The sequence below is a fragment of the Hyperolius riggenbachi genome, chromosome 6 (genome assembly GCF_040937935.1).
Source record: "Hyperolius riggenbachi isolate aHypRig1 chromosome 6, aHypRig1.pri, whole genome shotgun sequence".
Taxonomy (NCBI): Eukaryota; Metazoa; Chordata; class Amphibia; order Anura; family Hyperoliidae; genus Hyperolius; species Hyperolius riggenbachi.
In genome coordinates this window covers 265876428-265896537 of record NC_090651.1, presented here as the reverse complement: position 1 = coordinate 265896537, position 20110 = coordinate 265876428, and the positions used below count along the sequence as shown (strand labels likewise).

At 39.3% G+C, this 20110-nt stretch overlaps 1 protein-coding gene across 3 annotated transcripts in view; it reads left to right on the top strand.

The window, feature by feature from the left end:
* Positions 1 to 20110, top strand: part of DRD2 (dopamine receptor D2) — a 593536-nt gene that overhangs the window by 191460 nt on the left and 381966 nt on the right. For 2 of the 3 annotated variants that reach the window (XM_068240778.1, XM_068240777.1), the window contains exon 2: positions 5505 to 5607. The exons of the other annotated variant lie outside the window; for it this stretch is intronic. In XM_068240778.1, coding sequence (XP_068096879.1) covers positions 5525 to 5607 — 83 coding nt within the window. In that variant the 5' untranslated portion in view covers positions 5505 to 5524. The remainder of the gene's footprint in view (positions 1 to 5504; positions 5608 to 20110) is intronic. 3 annotated transcript variants of the gene reach the window in all.

Below are 20110 nucleotides of genomic sequence, written 5' to 3'. Positions count from 1 at the left end.
TGTACTCCAACGGTCTTCCACTGCTCTTAGCATCCGTAGATTAAACACAATGTGCGGACATAGCGTGATACTGCTAGATCACAGGTTGTTATAACAGTTCGCCCCGTGTTAGGTGATAAGATGATCAGCCGTGTGTTCCCACCACCAATGCTATCATGGTTAACTGCTCACCAGATTCCAATGCTGACCCCCTGTAATGATGGAGTACATTGTTATGCTGGTTTTGCTGATTTGTGATTGAGTCAGCCAACTGATCTGGTGAGAGTACCTGGTGGATATTTATTTTGAACGTATGAGATCGTCTTTGCCTATTTCAATACAGACTATTCTGGGACTGTGAACTACTATCTATGTTGAGCGCCTGCACAGACTTTATTCCATTCATTTAGGGAGGTTGTTCCCATCCCACTGTGTGGCGACCCATGGTCTTCTTGCTTCATTGTCTGTGAAACTATACATAAGTTTGGAGTAGCGCCTGTAACCACATTAATTTATAAGATTATAGTATTTAAATGTATACTCTTTTCCTTTGAACCTTTAAAATCAATTATCTCAAAAACTATAAGGTCTTTTTGGAAAAAAAATCCCCCTTGTTCCCACTGTTTTACTTAAAGGATACCCCAACTGAAATGTGACATAATGAGATAGACATGTGTATGTACAGTGCCCAGCACACAGATAACTATGCTGTGTTCCTTTTTTTATTTTTCTGCCTGAAAGAGTTAAATATAAGGTATTCAAGTGGCTGACTTAGTCCTGACTCAGACAGGAAGTGACTTCAGTGTGACCCTCACTGATAAGAAATTCCAACTATAAAACACTTTCCGAGCAGAAAATGGCTTCTGAAAGCAAGAAAGAGGTAAAAAAGGGGAATTTCTTATCAGTGAGAGTCACACTGTAGTCACTTCCTGTCTGAGTCAGGACTGAGTCAGCCACTTACATACCTGATATTTAACTCTTTCAGGCAGAGAAAGAAAAAAAGGAACACAGCATAGTTATCTGTGTGCTAGGCACTGTACATACACATGTCTATCTCATTATGTCACATTTCAGTTGGGGTATCCTTTAATATATCCCACAAATTTGATATTTATATTATGTAAGGAGGCTTTACTATTAACCGCTAAAGTCGGCTGCTTTTCAGCTTAAAATCACGGCTATTTTTTCCGTGATCCGAATATGCGAAATAACGGCCGCATCCGTGATTGATTTTTGTGATCGATTCCTGACCACGGATTCGGATCACGGTGTCGGATAGTGAAAAAATGCTCCTGAATCCTGGCTATGTCGTGATCATAGATTGTATCCGAGCAACACTACATCCATGTAGTTACCCCCCACCCCTCTTGTTTAGCCTTGCTGATAACTGCAGTTAGTACGAGGATGCCTCCAAACTTTACCACCCTGCAGTAGGATCCAAAGATATTTACTATTTAAAAATCCAGTGTCCACCTGCCACTAGAAGACTCTATCCCAATATAAGTCAGACACAACAAAACCCATTTAGACATGTAGCACTGACAACAAACTCTCATCCAAAATTAACCAGAACTGGTCTATTGACTCCCAAGTAGACTGTACAGTTTATGCCCATCTTCTCTTTCATGCGTGCCACACAGTTCAGGAATGTGAAATAAAATACTATATGGGGACACATCAATGGTAATATCCACTTAATTTATTAAGAGCAACTTCCATAAATTAAAAAATCGACACTACATCCAGCTGGATGTGAGCAAAGTTGGTATTTTATGGAAAATCTAAAAGGATTTCATTGTAATACAAGTCCTGAATCCATTGCTCCAAGTCAACCTTCATCCAAATAAGGGGCTTACTATAATCCTCCTGGCCTGGACAGGACATGCTTTAGAGAGTTTTCCAAAATGTACAGATTTCAGTAAGACTGGGGAAATGTAATATTTGAGCTCACAGGACCTTTGAGCTGCCTGAAAACTGACATCTTTTGCAAAATTGTATTAAAATTAAAAAATGGCTTGAATAGCATGGACATGTCATAAAGACACACAGGGCTTGATTCAATTCACTTTTTCTCCTACAATTTTTTCTAGGTGATATTTTCACAATAAGCCTCCAATAGGCAAGACAATAGAAACATTTAGACTTTTTTTTCACCTGGTTTTTGTTACTTTTTAAATTGCAGAGTGCAAAAGCGATTTTGAAAGGATGAAAGATGATCCCCTATGAGAAAACCTAAGAGAAAAAAAGTGAATTGGATCAGGTCTGCAAAGTTTATACAGTTTCAAGGAAGCTTCACAACATATTCTAAACGTTTTATAAATTGAACTGCATTACTTTGGACAGTATTTGTTTTCTGTGCTAACAGAAGAACTGAGATGTGTAAGCTTGGCACTGCTGTAACGTTTTACTGTCATAAAGTACATATGCGTGTACAGATCCAGCATCGATACAAAGTAGATGAAATACTTATTGTGGCATTAGCAAGGCCGTATTTATACTATTTCTGCCCCTAGGTCAAGGATGTTCCCATTCCATGCACAGCCCCTTCTTACATGTGTAAAATCCATTTACTGTAGTTCCTTTCTTTCATTTTTGGGCATCATCTACCCTTTTCAGCCTCCTCTTTTATGTGTAGCAACCCCTATTTCACATCCAGGTGTCCCTTTGGGCTACAGCTGTCCAAGGCCCGAACCTTTGTAGCCTTTTCAGAAAAATTGAGCACATTGAACATTTGGGACTTGTTATATGCACAGCTTTATTGAACATTCTCACTGCATTCAATCTATCTCTGTGTGCCTACCCTCCTCCTTTTGTTTGCTAGCATCTGTTTTCTACCTGTTTAACCATTTACTGACATCCTAAAGTATTAAAATGTCATGCTTACCGCTATTAACAGCAACATGACGTTTTAATACGTCGCGCGTTCCCGCCGCTGCTACCGCCATGTGTGCGCCGCTACCGCCGCTGTTTCCATCGGGCGAATGGACGTGACCGCGAACAGCGGCTACGTCCAATCACAATAACAGGAAATGTAACAATTAAATAAAGTGAAGAAAACGAACGAGTGTTCACTAGCGCCATCTTGTGGCCAAAAAGTATATTACACCTACAAAATACATTCATTTTCAAGTACATACAGATCTTAATAAAATTACACTTCCAAACCCCCCCCCCCCCCCAAAAAAAAACACTTGTAAAAAAAAATCAGCTTAAAAAAAATAAATAAATAGTTGCCTTAGGGACTCAGCTTTGTTAATTTATATTTTATGGGGGAAAATTCATTTTAATTTATTACATAGGGGCTTGTAATTATGGCCAGAATAAAAAAAAAAACAGAACAGAAAAATAACACTTATATTTCAAAATAATATACTGTCGCCATACATTGTGATAGGGACATAATTTAAACGGTTTAATAATCGGGACAACTGGGCAAATAAAACGTGTTTGTTTTATCCACAGGAGAATGTTTAATTTTAAAACTAAAATGGTCGAAAACTAAGAAATAATGATTTTTTTTTCTTTTTTTTTCTGTTTTTCTCATTAAAACGCATTTAGAATAAAAAAAAAATCTTAGCAAAATGTACTATCCACAGAAAGCCTAATTGGTGGTGAAAAAAACGAGGTATAGATCATTTTCTTGTGATAAGTAATAATAAAGTTATTAGGGAATAAAAGGGAGGAGCACTGACAACTGAAAACTGCTCTGGTCCGTTAGGATAAAAACCCTTGGGGGTGAACTGGTTAAAGGATACCCGAAGTGACATGTGACATGATAAGATAGACATGGGTATGTACAGTGCCTAGCACACAAATAACTATGCTGTGTTCCTTTTTTTTCTTTCTCTGCCTGAAAGAGTTAAATATCAGATATGTAAGTGGCTGACTCAGTCCTGACTCAGACAGGAAGTGACTACAGTGTGACCCTCACTGATAAGAAATTCCAACTATAAAACACTTTCCTAGCAGAAAATGGCTTCTGAGATCAGGAAAGAGATAAAACTGGTCAATAGTTCATAGATTGTAGCTCTGGCATACTTCAATGAATGTGTCATTGAGCAAAAACAATAAAACAGTTAAAACTTCAAAAGTAGATTTAAACATAAACTAATACTGTGGAATATCTTCAAAAGTAATTTTTAGGAGAAGGAAGATAGATACAATCGTTTATTTCATTACTTTATTTTCGCTTCCGGTGTCCTTTAATGATGTGTTTGCAATTGTATGCCGGTCCAGCTAACATTTAGAAACTGATAACATTCAAATATTAAACTAAATGGCTTTTTTTTATTGAACTAATTTGTGTCTTTCCGTTTAATTTGAGCTCTTCACAAATATAAATTTCAAGTGGTAATTATTCTTCAAATGTTCTTTCACCTTTAGATTAAAAGTTGAGAATTTTCCATTTAACTTTTACATATTTTATGAAACTCATACAGTGCATTAAATATGATGTCTTTATTGAAAAAGAAAGAAACATAGCAGAATATTTTCATCAAAGAAGTTCCTGATGTTTGTAGAAGAGATGAGAAGGGCGAGGTCTGATTAAGCATAATCAAATGTTACAAGGTGGTTTGTTTTCTTATAGAAATGAATTAAAATGCCTCCAGAGATTAGAAAAAGGAGCTAATTGCATTTTGCTTACCAGTGCAGGAAAGTGGAGCACTGTTACTAAAACATTTTGGTTTTCCCAAGAATGAACAGTGTAATTGTAATAGGTGATTGAAGACCTTTGCAAAAGTTCACAACGCTGTCTCTTGTCCATGGATTAAAATGCACTTTTGGTCCTTTAACATGTCATACGTTAATGTGGACTCTCTTACACAGGTCAGAATGAAAACACAGAGAAATGCACACTGTATGTATCTAGAGAGTTTAGGCTGTCTAATTCACCCTCATCTGTGACTAATCACAAGTGTAATTTGATCTCTCAGCTGTGTCAGCTGGCTGCCTTGGTAGAGCAGCTAGTTTGTAAACACAGAATGTTAACCGTATGTCTGCTTCTATTAGAGCAAGAAGTAGACACACTGCAGATTTATTGCAGGATTTGCATCAGCTGTAATAAATAAATGTTTTTCTTTAAATGTTATTATGCTGTTGCTTAGCTTTTAGAATATAGAGAAAGTTTTGAGTTCATGTCCGCTTTAAACTTTGTTTTGGTTACTATTAAAGCTTTAGTTTTTTTGGAAAAGGATATATAAAAAAAATCCTAAATTATTGAAAGCTAATCTGTGGTGTGACACACAACATATAAGCGTTTACTTTTTTATTTTACTATGGAATAGCCCCCTAATGACTGGGCTGTTACAGTTTTATCTCACTTAAAGTAGCATAAAATTCAGAACATCTGAAAATCAGAGCAGATATTAATGTGTCTAGCTTATGCAATAGCAGATATAAAGTGGAGAAAGAATAAAAAATAAATAAGAAAGGATATGCAAAGGATGTTAAATAATATATCCTACAAAAATACATATGTGCAACTGAAACATCACTGAATTCACTAAATTTTTCTTTAATCTTAGAGGAAGTGGTCAACTAAAGCATGTCATCAAGACTGAAAACCCTGTATCAAGCATTCAGGGGTTCAGGGGGATTGCGAACCCACAAATCCCAATGCAAATTCAGGTTAGTGAATCCCTTTCGCCCTGCTGGACCGCCATCCCTACTGAAAATTTATGATACAGTCCTAGATTATCCTGGCCAAATAGTTTGTCTTTCTTTACCTTTCCCTTTAATAAGTGAGATCCAACTGTGTTCCAGAGTAAAAAAGCTTGAAAATCAAACACAACAACTTCCCTTGTGCCACCAACCCATTTCAGCCCGCGGGAATTTTTCCCCATATGCATCAGAGCAATTTTTACCTCCCATTCATTTGCTAATAACTTTATCACTTCTTAACACAATTTATTGATCTATATCCTGTTTTTTCCGCCACTAATTAGGCTTTCTTTGGGTGGTACATTTTGCTAAGAATTATTTTTTTATAAATGCATTTTACCAGGATTAAGAAGAAAAAAAATGGAAAAAAATGCATTATTTCTCAGTTTTCGTCCATTATAGCTTTAAAATAATCCATGCTACCATAATTAAAACCTATGTATTTTATTTGCCCGTTTGTCTCGGTTATGACACCATTTAAATTTTGTCCCTATCACAATGTATGGCGCCAATATTTTATTTGGAAATAAAGGTGCATTTTTTCCATTTTGCGTCCATCACTATTTACAAGCTTATAATTAAAAAAATGTTCGTAGTATACCCCTTTCAAATGCATATTTAAAAAGTTCAGACCCTTAGGTAACTATTTAGGTTTTTTTATTATTATTGTAATTTTTTTCCCATTAAAAATTTCATTTGGGTAATATTTTGGTGTGGGAAATAAACAGTTAATTTTTAATGTTATTATATGTGTAAATTGTAATGTAAAAAATATGTAGATGTAGTTTTACTATTTAGCCACAAGATGGCCACCTTGAGTTTTTTTTCTCCTTGTGCTAAATTTTATATGCAGAAAGACTGAAGCGTCTAGTAAGAGCGCTTTGGTTTTTCTACTGGGGACACGGATCGGTGATCGGGAACCATGTTCCCATTCACTGATCCCAGGGCTACCGCGCCCACGATCACACTTGGGAGCGCGCCGAAGCACAGCACTGCAGCAGAGCAGCCATCTGGACGTGAGCATCATGTCCGGGTGGCTGAAATGGTTAATATCTATGATCAACAAACCACAGCCACTCTCAGGGCTGGTTCACATGGATGTTTTTCAGGCATTAAACTAGGCATTTTAAAAGTAATGTTTTTAGGGATCTATTGCCATCCAATGCAAGCAGGGCCGGGCCGAGGCAGAGGCGAGAGAAGCTCCAGCCTCATGGCGCAGTGTAGGAGGGGGCGCACAACTCACTCAGCTATCACTCCCCTATTGTGTTTGAAGCAGAGAGAAATAGGAAAAGGAGACATGCCAGTGGCTGCAAGCCAGATAACTATAGAGATTAAGCTGTTGGGGGCCTTGGAGCGCCTCTTAGTCTAATAGCAATCAGTGTGTGACAGCTGGGGTGGGAGGACTGGAGGGGCACACTTTGTTGTCTCTGCCTTGGGTGCTGGAGGCCGTTGTCCTGGCTCTGAATGCAAGTGAATGGGAGCATTTAGTACAAGCTTTTGCAGGTATTCATGAAAGCCTGGCAGCTAATCCGGGCATCTCATCTCATCTCAAAAAGCAACATGCAGCTTCTAGTATGCGTTTGAAAGCCAGCAAAAGCCACTAAAAAGCCCAAAAATCCCAGCCTTTCCCTACACTCCCTGCAAAAGCCACCAAAAGCCCATAAAACGCAACACTCTCCTGAAAACCATTAAAAACCTTCAAAAGCTATAAGAGCTTAGCTGTTAAACGCTGGCATTCTTGAAGAAAAAAAACTGCGTTTGAACGAGACGCTGAGCAGAAGCCTGTGTGAATCAGCCCTCAATTAAGAATTCTATTAGGACTCAAAAAATCGAGAGATATGACATTATTTTTTGAATCACCTTTTCCCATTTTTTCCTGGTAAGTGGTTAAGAAAGTAAATTAAATAATATGGTTTTACAGCAGCTTTAAGCCTTTTAAAAATCAGAATAATTTTTAAACCAGTTGTCTGGGTTATGAAAGAATGGAAAGAAACAGGAAAATGTTTCTTTGTTTAGCACAAAAGCCACCTCCCCCTCTCACAGGCTCAGCTTTGAGTCATTTGCTCCTAACATTTAATTAAATTGTGACACCTTGACAGCCAGCAAGCAAAAATACATAGCATAATCAACTAAACCTCACAGGCCTGTCAGGGTTCTTTTCAATTAGCTGCTATTAGGGCTCATAAGCAAAGAATTTCAATGTCCTCTCAAAACAGAAATATTCATAGAAAAAGAGAGGAGGTAGTAAAAAAAATGTATAATGTCTGAATCTTTAAATAGACATGAGTCCTATATTTTACTTTTTTTTCCTTTCTGGTTTCATCGCATACACAAAACGCCTATACAGCTGTGATGCGGAATTTTATCACCGTTTTGGAATTTTTTATTATCGTTTTGGAAAGTGTTGAGTACATACTTGATATTTATGAAAACAAGGTACCTCTGACCTCCTACATTGCTTCAATCCATAGGCATGAATGTCATGGCATTCTCTTTGCAAACTATCTATGCCACAGTGCTCTGTATAAGCCATAGTTATTTCCATATCCATGGTCACAGTCATGTTCTATACAGCTTATTCATGACTTTTTGACTTGTGGGGCTCACATTGTCTGACTTTAAATGTTGAAGGCTTTTAGAACTTAGTAGTGACACAGAATGCCTAGTAAAGATGTATAAATCAGAAGGATATTTTTGCAATGGATTAATAGGAGAGTATAGAGGCCTCCTTCTGCTGAAAATACCACAAAGGACAATGCTATCATCTTAAAATCAAAGAAAGTTGTTGGTTATGGTTAGTAATTACAACATATATTAACAAACTACGTTTATATTGCAACACTTCAGGATGATGAACAGAGCCATGAAAATACCTTCTACTGCATAAAAGTGTATAGGTGAATCATACATCTACTCACTGATGTCAAACAATTTCATACACTACATACAAAGTAAACCTGCAGTGACAAACTTACCTCAGGTTTGATACCTTCCTTAGTAGAGGGAAGGCCTTAGGTAGCATAGAGCCTCCCCATTTCTCAGTATGGTCCGTCATTTAAAGTGAACCTAAAGTCAAGGAGGCCGCAATAGCAGCATAGGGGGCGATATACAGGCTGGGAACGCGAAGAATCACTCGCGTTCCCATGCCTGTCAGCCGGTGACGGCCAAACCGGAAGTGTTCGCCGGCGGGTCCTGGACCATCGGAGCGGAGCTGCGAGGGCAACGATCGGCTGCAGGGGGCTGAGGGAAGCCCCAGGTGAGTAAATCTCATTTTATTACCTTGACTTTAGGTTCACTTTAAGGTAAAGTCCTATAGTTTCATACCTTGCACTGAGTAAAGGCCAAGTTGTGATAAATTACTTTAAACTTAGAACTACAGCTATGCTCTAATTTTCTAAAGCATTTATACATACCGTATATTCCGCCGTATAAGATGACTGGGCGTATAAGACAACACCCCAACTTTTCCAGTTAATAAATAGGGTTTGGGATATACTCGCCGTATAAGACTACCCCTCTTCCAACGCACACCAAATAATAATTACAAAAACATCATATACTGGTGCAATGTATGAACAGATACTGGAGCTGTACTGTATGTGGTACCCAGTATATAACAGTGGTTGACTGGTTGTATGTGGTACCCAGTATATAGGTGGTTGACTGGTTGTATTGGTCAACCCTCCCTCTTCCTAAGATTGAATGGTATGTGTTAAGCTTTAATTGCATTGGTCAGCTCTCCTTGTCTACCTGTTCATCAGAGCTAGAGGTATGGAAGAATAGATTGCGCTGTGCCCATAAAACATGCCTCTTTCACCCTTATAGCCCACTGTTGTATTCTATTTACCTCATTCTCTGCCTCTCAGATCTCGCACATGTGCGCCTGCGCCACTTCACTACAGTCCTCAGAAGCGAGATCTGAGAGGCGGTAACAGGATAGGGCGTATCACCCGGGATTGATGACATCCGGCATATAAGATGACCCCTGACTTTTCAGAAGATTTTCAAGGGTTAAAAAGTAGTCTTATACGCCAGAATGTACAGTAATTATTGTAAAAATGAAGCACTTTTTTATTACATTATTTTCACTGGAGTTCCTCTTTAACAAAGCAATATCATAATCCCTGTGAAAAGACAGAGGATTTTTAAAAATATGACTTTATTTATTTCATACCAGAAAAGTATGGTAACCTTTTTAAAAACAATTCAAAAGCACAAAGGGTACCCCCTGCAATGATTACATCTCACCAGGTTTGGACTGGGCCACCAGGAACATGGGAGAATTCCCAGTAGGCCTAGCTCCTTTACTTTAAATGGGCCCTCCCAGGCCCCACCGAGCAGCAGGAGGGGGTAGCAGCACAGGAAAGGAGGGCTTGGGCACACAGCAGTGGGAAAGGGGACCAACTCCCCCCTCCCTCACCTGGGGGCCCCCTTTTCCGGAAGTATGGTGAGTGGCATTGGAGACTAAAGACAGGTTAAATGCAGAGGCTCTGCGGCAGAGCTCCAGTGTCTGGAACCAGGACGAGGTGAGTCCTTCCCTGCCCGCTGCCACAACTGTGCTAAAATCTGGAGGGGGGAGTGCAGAAGAAGGGGGCGGGTCCAGGTGAGAGAGGGGGGAGTTTGGGCCCCCTCTCCACCGCTGTGTGCCAGCAAACTCCCACTTCCAGGCTACCTATACGAGGGACACCTGTACCTAACCATCTATACTGGGGACACCTGTAACTTGCTACATTTACTGGGTGGGGACACCTATAGTTAACTACCTATACTGGGGACACCTATAGCTAACTACCTATACTCGGGACACTTATCACTAACTAACTATACTGGGGACATCTGTAACTTGCTACCTATACTTGGGACACCTGTAACTTGCTACCTATACTGGGGACACCTATAATTAACTACCTATACTGTGGACACCTATAGCTAACTACCTATACTGGGGACACCTATAACTTGCTACCTATACTAGGGACACCTATAGTTCGTTAACTACCTATACTGGGGACTCCTATAGCTAACTACCTATACTTGGGAAACCCATAACTTACTACCTATACTGGGGGCGCCTATAGCTAACTGCCTATAATGGGGACACCTTTAACTTGCTACCTACACTGGGACCACCTATATCTAATTACTTATACTGTAGACACCTATAGCTGGCTACCTACAGTATATTGGGGGCAACTATACTCAGGCTCTAAGCTCTTCATATGACATTTGCCTCAGGCCCTGCATGCTCTAAGGCTGCCCAGCATTGCAGACAGTAGCACCCAGCAAAGCACCCAGCCCTCCCAGACAATCCTGGCTACCTAATACTGATATACAGTGGCTTGCAAAAGTATTCGGCCCCCTTGAAGTTGTCCACATTTTGTCATATTACTGCCACAAACATGAATCAATTTTATTGGAATTCCACGTGAAAGACCAATACAAAGTGGTGTACACGTGAGAAGTGGAATGAAAATCATACATCATTGAAATTTTTTTTTACAAATCAATAACTGCAAAGTGGGGTGTGCGTAATTATTCAGCCCCCTGAGTCAATACTTTGTAGATCCACCTTTTGCTGCAAATACAGCTGCCAGTCTTTTAGGGTATGTCTCTACAAGCTTTGCACATCTAGAGACTGAAAACCTTGCCAATTCTTCTTTGCAAAACAGCTCCAGCTCAGTCAGATTAGATGGACAGAGTTTGTAAACAGCAGTTTTTAGATCTTGCCACAGATTCTTGATTGGATTTAGATCTGGACTTTGACTGGGACATTCTAACACATGAATATGTTTTGTTTTAACCCATTCCATTGTTGCTCTGGCTTTATGTTTAGGGTCGTTGCCCTGCTGGAAGGTGAACCTCTGCCCCAGTCTCAAGTGTTTTGCAGACTCCAAGAGGTTTTCTTCCAAGATTGCCCTGTATTTGGCTCCATCCATCTTCCCATCAACTCTGACCAGCTTCCCTGTCCCTGCTGAAGAGAAGCACCCCCAGAGCATGTTGCTGCCACCACCATATTTAACAGTTGGGAGGGTGTGTTCAGAGTGATGTGCACTGTTAGTTTTCCGGCACACATAGCGTTTTGCATTTTGGCCAAAAAGTTCCATTTTGGTCTCATCTGACCAGAGCAACTTCTTCCACATGTTTGCTGTTTCCCCCACATGGCTTGTGACAAACTGGAAACGGGACTTCTTATGCTTTTCTGTTAACAATGGCTTTCTTCTTGCCACTCTTCCATAAGGGCCAACTTTGTGCAGTGCACGACTAATAGTTGTCCTATGGACAGATTCCCCCACCTGAGCTGTAGATCTCTGCAGCTCGTCCAGAGTCACCATGGGCCTCTTGACTGCATTTCTGATCAGCGCTCTCCTTGTTCGACCTGTGAGTTTAGGTGGACGGCCTTGTCTTGGTAGGTTTACAGTTGTGCCATACTCCTTCCATTTCTGAATGATCGCTTGAACAGTGCTTTGTGCGATGTTCAAGGCTTTGGAAATCTTTTTGTAGCCTAAGCCTGCTTTAAATTTCTCAATAACTTTATCCCTGACCTGTCTGGTCTGTTCTTTGGACTTCATGGTGTTGTTGCTCCCAATATTCTCTTAGACAACCTCTGAGGCCCTCACAGAGCAGCTGTATTTGTACTGACATTAGATTACACACAGGAACACTCTATTTAGTCATTAGCACTCATCAGGCAATGTCTATGGGCAACTGACTGCACTCAAACCAAAGGGGGGTGAATAATTACGCACACCCCACTTTGAAGTTATTTATTTGTAAAATATTTTTGGAATCATGTATGGTTTTCATTCCACTTCTCACGTGTACACCACTTTGTATTGGTCTTTCATGTGGAATTTCAATACAATTGATTCATATTTGTGGCAGTAATGTGACAAAATGTGGAAAACTTCAAGGGGGCCGAATACTTTTGCAAGCCACTGTATATGGACACATGCCTACTTAATTCTGTTTTCTGGGGAACATGGCTACTTAATCTATGTATACGGTACGGGGCCCATTTGGCTACTAAATTATTTTATTTTGACGCACCTGGCTATTTATTTTGTTCATTGTAAGGCACCTGGCTACTTAATTATTTTGTCTGGAGCTATGTGACTACTTAATATTTTTATTTAGCGACATTTAACTACTTGATGAATTATCATGAGGCATGTAACTACTTGATTATTTTATCTAAAGTGGCATGAGGCAACCAATCAGAAGCATGGTTACCACTGAAGACTTACTCTTACTAAATAAAATGTCACAAACATGGCTGTAATAGTGGCTGGGTAAGGAAGCTGAACACACATTAAAAGGCAGTCGCTATTGATTTCTAAGACCCAATATCTATGTCCTTGAATTGAATAGATACATTACAGCAAAACTATTAATAAACAATTTTGGAATATCTGTATTTTCTTTTACTGGTCACTTAGACTGAGAAGACATTTAAAAAATGTGTAAGTTTCCATTAACTTTTAAGGTCCCTTAAAATGAAGAGAGGGATTTTGGTTTATTTCAAGTATGGTAATTAATTTTTTATATGGTAACGCTGACACTTTGAAGATCTGAGACATATTTTATTTACAGAGAGTTATTCAGTCCAGCTTTATTTTTATTGCATTTTCATAAATTATATAATTAAATGCCGCATTGTATACTTTTATTTCATGCACAAACAGTTCAGCGTCAAAGTGTTTTGTTTTCGAAGAGTAGAAGGAATATAAATGTTTTCTACTATATACCATAGTTAATAGAATACTAAGAATCTTTACATTTCATAACACTCACTAGAAAATACTTTTAAAGTCACCAAAAAAATTTTGTAAAGCAGAATTTTGCCTTCTTGAAACATAAATTATTTGTGATTATCCAATAAACTTTTCAGCTTATTTCTCCACTTTAAATTTGCCATTCAGACTGAACACTATGTAAAAGGTATTCCAGTGCACAGCAGTTAAAACAACTTACATCACATTTCTATTACACCTAATAGTATTCTTATGTGTTATAGTAGAAAAGACTCAAGACTAACCTCTTGTAATAAGTCTCTGTATAACATCCAAACAATCAATATATATCCTGTTCACCTGTTTTTTTTTATTTTTTTATTTCTAAATATTACCACATGCTTTTAAAATGTACAGTTCAAGCAGAACACATTTTGCCTTCTGGAAATCAATAAATACTTAATTCCATCAGTCCATCACACACCAGAATACATGCATATAGTAATTATTTACAGGTGCAAATTCAAATTCCCAAATGCCACAGATTTAACTATTGAAATCTGTTTTTTTACAGTCACAATGCTGATGTTCATGCCAAAATATTCTCCCTGTTGGGACTTGTTTAAAGGGGACCTGAACTCAGAGCTTCCTCTCTACTTTAAATGATAAGCAACAGCATAATAGCATTTAAAGAAAAACATGTCTTTGCTACATCTGATACAAATCCTGCAATAAATCTGAAGTGTGTCTACTTTCTGCTTCCATGGAAGCAGCCATCACATGTTTACAAATTAGCCAGCTGACACAGCTGAGGGATCAAATTACAGTTGTGATTAGTCCCAGATAAGGAAGAATTAGACAGGCTAAACTCTTGAAACACACACAGGGTGCACTTGTCTATGTTTTCCTTCTGTCCTGTGCAAGAGTTCAGGTGCATTTAAAATGTAGGTGCATTTAAAATGTGCTGCTGATCATTCCCATTGGTCTATTAATGAACCAATGTGAAGTCTCAGAAGGAAATTCCAATATCCTGCTCCATGTGTCCTTCTCACTGCTTCACAAGGAAGCATTGGATGGAGATGGGAGTTTCAATCAAGCAAGAAAAGTACAAAAAAGTACAAAAAACAAGAACAGATATTGCTTGAGAAACTGTAGCTTTCCCCCTTTATATACAGTATGCCTAAAGGGGCGCACATATGATGCAATTCCTTTTTACAGATTAAACATTAGGTTCAATAAGCACAAGTAATTGCAAAACATAATGACAAACGTAATGACAAATATGAAAAAAAAACCATAAAAAATAGGAGTGTTTTGATTGTCAGTTGTTTTTTGATTTCAGGTAGATCAAAAAAGGCCATTCTGTAAAGAATAGAAATCAGCAGGGGTATCAAGCAAATTAGAAGCATGCGGCTCCTGGACAAAACTATGCCGCCATTTTCCAAGTGGAAATTCAGGCGCTCAATATTTAGCGTTTTTGCTGGGATTTTATTTTTTATTGATGTGGTTCATGCTTTCATGATATTTAAATGTTTGTTGCATTTTCTTTTTGTTTATTGCTTTTTCTTATTTCAGTGTGTGCAGGGAGGGGGGGCTGAGGCTAAGTGTTAGGTGTCAGGACCGGGGTTTGTGCGGAGGTTAAGTGTTAGGTGGCAGGACTGGCGTTTGTGCAGGGGATGGTTAAGTATTAGGCATCAGGATTAGGGTTTGTGCAGGGGTGGGGTTAAGTATTAGGCATCAGGATTGGGGTTTGAGTGGGGGTGAGGTTAAGTGTTATGCATCAGGATTTGGGTTTGAGTGGGGGTGAGGTTAAGTGTTATGCATCAGGATTGGGGTTTGTGCAGGGTTGGGGGGTTAAGTATTAGGCATCAAGACTGTGGATAATACGGAGGGGGGGAAGTTAAGTTTTAGGCATCAGAACTAGGACAGTAAGTGTTAGGTAGGTGTCAGGAAGGGTGTTTGTGCATTGGAGGGCTAGGCATGGGGGGAAGGTTCTGTGTGAGAATAGGGTTAGGTTTAGCTATAGTAAAATATTGGTAAGATTCACAGATATTTTACTATGTTGGTATATGTGCTGATATTCTACTATTGGCACCATTGTCTCTGCTCCTGATTTTCCCTGCTGCCTGTATTTCACATATGCATCAGCTGGAGCATGATAGGGCTACTGGTAAGAATGATACTTACTCAATGACTTTATTGCTTTTTACAACATAGAGCAGTACAAATTTAGATGTAGCAATGATTCAATCAATATTAGATCAGATCTGGCAGAATCTATTGACAAGTTATACAGAAAATAGATTAATATATGCTTTAATATATGTATGCTCTCAGCCCTAAACTTTGAACTCTTTGTAGCTATCCATCCTAGATAGAAGCTTTTATACATATGGGAATCTGAAGAATGCTGTTATTCACAAAAAAAAAATAATTTCCAAACTTTTTGAGCTCTGATATCTTTTATAGAACCACTATCACAAAAATTGTAAAATGTAAATTACATGTGTATGCAAATGTAGAAAATGATAAATTGTCTCAGAGTAAAATGCACTATACATTTATTTTTTCCTATGTTGCTGTCACTTATTATAGATTGTAAAATCTGACAGGTTTTGGGCTAGTCCATCTCCTCATAGGAAGTTCTCAGGGTTTTCTTTATTTCTGAAAGCACTCACTGAATGTCAGTTGCTCAGTCCAACTGCAAAAATAGTGTGCAAGCGAGCAGGGGGGCTGATCAGCATCCTTGTATAGATCCTTTCCTCAACATACTTTTGTAAAGAATAAAGGAAATGTGAAAAATCACCCATGAGAAGATGGACTTGTCCAAAACTTGTCAGATCTGCCATAGTTTGCTGCTTATTGTAAGGGACAGCAACATAGGAGAAAAGTAATTTATAGTAGATTTTACTCTAGGAGAAATGTACTTCTTGTACACATATATTAAAACTTTTACAATTTTCTGCAGAGGTCCTTTAAATGCTATAACAAAACTATTACCATCATTAAAAAAGTCCAGCAGAGGCTGTACCACCAACAATAGCTAAAAAAAAGTTTGGCCTACCACAGAAATTAATGGTGTCTTTTTTTTACTGCAATCATCAAAATCCATCAAGACATCATCAATAACTGTCTGGTTCAGCTCATGCTCCATGGAAGAGAAGGTGAGAATGCAGCACATCATCCAATCAGCAGAAAGAATTACATACCCTGCAGGACTAGCAAGTGCATAAAGAGAGCAACCATGATTGCCTCTGACCCTTCTCACCTTGCCCACTCCATCTTCCAACTTCTGCCTTCAAGAGTGAGCTTCTTCCCCAGGTGGAAGCCATGCTTATTGCAAAACCAGGCTATTCATGCAGCACAAACACCAATTCTGATACTACTAGAACTTGTAAGCACTAGAGCACAGAACTGAAAATTGAAAATGAACGTGTCATGTATAGCAGTATTACCTCACCAGCGGAGAGTGCTGCGGCCGCCGCTTCCGCGTCTGACGTCACCCCAGAGGTGGCCGCATCCTCTCAGTCATCTTGCACAGCCCCTGGCAGGACAGGTCTCTCCTCTGCACATCAGATTAGGTCAGCACGCTCGCGGGCGGGGTGGCAGGACCTTTATAATCTGAGGAGACGGGTCAGCTGATCTTGCAGTCAGTTGACACCAACCTGCCAATCACACGCTGCTGATTGGTCCAGCCCTCTGGGCGGGCGGTTTGAGTTTGCTTTCTGTATTTAAGCTGGGAGATGTCATTTGCTCATTGTCTGTTGTTGCGAATGCTTCGTGTTAGCGCTCAGACCTTAGATAGTTCCGGTGTGCTTTGATCCAGGAGGAAACCGGGGATTTCACACAGAGATAGGAATTGTTTGATAGCTATAATTATAATTGATATTATTGTCTTTATGTGTATGAACCTTGCCTGAACTCTTGACTATCCTTTTGCCTTGTGATTCTGTGCTTCTGCCCATCTGATCTTGTTGCCAACTTTTGCCTGAACTCCACTTTGATTCTGCCTGCCGATTCTGTACCTTGTCTGCCCGTCTGTTGCCTACCTGATCTGTCCGACTACTCTCTCTCACCAGTGGGCCCTCGCCACTGGTGAGATTACCACTGTGGTTTTATCTGTAACCTCCATCGCCACTGGTGAGGTTACCGCTGAGGATCTATCAGAAAATTACTGTTTGAACCAACCACTACACTTTGTGCATTAAAGCTAGTGACCTTGTCACGTCTTGCACGCCATTTGCTAACCATTTCTGTATTATTGGTGATTCTGCAGATCACCATATAATCAGATATAGTATCTGTATTATTGGTGATACTGCAGATCACCACATAATCGGAAACCTGTTATCCTGCTGACACTATTGTCACAGAACGCTTCTCATCCTGCTTACAGAGGCCTTTGGCCTGGAGGGAAAACACAAACTAGAGGCCCATTTTCATAGCAGCCCAAGCACAAATGACATCACACACGTACCTCACGTGTTTTATGTCTTTAGTCATGTGGGGCGCCAATGCAGAAATACAGCAAGGACACTTGAGAGACAGCATAACAGGTAAAGTATAAATGCTCTGGCACCTGGGGCACATAATACATTACAACGTTACAACGGTTGGGGTTTCTGTCGCGTTCATCGTTCGTGATTATCGCACTTGATCAACCACATCGGCCCGAGATTTCCCAGCATCTCAGATCAATACAGTCAACCAATTTCCACCCAAAATCAGTCAAATTTTTAATTGGGCATGCTTGTAGCAGAACAGAATTTCATCTGATTTGAAAAATAATAATCATATTATCAAAACGGTTGGTGGATTGGCCATCACATTGAGAGATGTATGGCCACTTTAATTCCCCAAGGCCCCCTGCCACACACTCACACGCATGTATGTCCTCCCCTTCACCACCATCTCTACTAATCCCTCAAATATGCCCCTCCTCCATCTCTGATACTTCCTTCCCAGAAAGCAGAAAGGGGAGAAAAGCTGAAAGAGAGGAAAGAAGATATTTGCCTCGCCTGGATTGCACTTATTTAGCTTTCCTGTATGACAAGAAGAAACAGCCAGCCAGTACTAGGGGTAGGAAGGAAACAAAGGTGAATGAGGGACTGAGAATAGCCTGAGACAGAGCAGAGAGCTTATCTGTATTGCAGCCACATCACACAGAGGCTACTTGCCCGTAATATGATTGCTATCCCTGCCAATCTCTCACACAAGTCTTGTAAGCAGCTTTTATGGAGTCTATGGACTCTCTGCCAGCAGCCCTCCTGGAGTCTATGGACTGTCTGCAAGCAGCCCTTCCTGAGTCTAGGGACTGTCAAACTTTTCAACCTAGACAATAACTTATATAGCTGTGCACACGCAGTCATTTTAACAATGGTGAGGGACCAGACAATTTTTTTCTAATGGACCATGCAGGCAAGTCTTTGCTCTGCATTATGCTGTGTATATTTACCAGCTTGCCCACCCTCTAATTGCTCTGTAATTGGGCATTTATTTCCCTCAGCCAGCCTAGTGGTTCACATTGGCTTATACAAAAACATGAATGCACCAGGCACTGTACCAGCCCTAAGTCATTAAATGAGAAGTAGCCTGGGGGAAATCTCCCTCTTCCCCCTGGCTAGTCCACCCCTGCCTACTTACCACTATTGTAACTCAAATAATGTTCTTGCCATGCAATATCTATACTGTCTGTCTGTGTATCATGGTGTCTGTTTCCATTAAACAACTGCCATGTCAAATTCCTTGTGAGTGCAAACTTATTTGGTAAAAAAAAAGAAAAAGTTCAGATTTTCAAGAACTGACATTTTTTCTGGCAATCAACTGACAGTTATATAAAGGAACCGTAAGAAGAAAAAAAATGAAAAACATTTTCTTTCCCCTAGCTCCTCAATTTTAACAGCAAAACACATGGAAGACAAGGAACAGGTTTTTATACTGTACTAAAAAATAAATAAAAATCTGTGCTTAGCTTAATGAATAACAACAAAACCTCTAAACTAGTGTGAGACTAATACAATAGCAAATAACACAGTAGCAATTGAAAAGTCAGCCCACGTAAAATGTTGTTATTCTTCCATAGCTGACACGTTTATTACACTCTTGTCATTCAGCAAACAGTAAGAATATATAAAAAATGCTTGTTGGATTGTGATTTGCAGTCAAATGAGCCTACATGCAAACTGTACATGAATACATGTGGAGAAAAGCATATTTTACCCTCCACATGTATACTAAGGTCAGCATGATTTGGCATCATTAACTAGTTATTTCATCACTGTGAAATAGTTCACAAAGTTACAATACACTAATGGCAGAATATTATTTCACGCAGGCTGAAATAACATTGTTATTTTACCAACAAACAGCATGTTTCTTTAGGAAACAACATCCCTAAAGCTTCAATAATTGACTTTGCCTAGGCAATTAAGATTAAGGTTTGCTTCAATAGAGCATTGTGGGAGATTGATGTCTTATATAACATACTACATATATATGAGTGCAGTCAAGAATTATATGCATATGTTCAGATTATGTTATCAAGGATACAACGCTACCATAAGTGCCATGTGAGAAACAAATATGTCTTTTCCCATTATAGACTATTTTCTTTTTCATGCACTTATCCAAATGTTTCATTCCACATTTAAATTATCTAAATGTTGCTCCTGGTTAAAGTAAATATGCATTTCCTCAGTGTTTATAACAATGGGGGCTGTACTTATTACCCTAAACTGTTT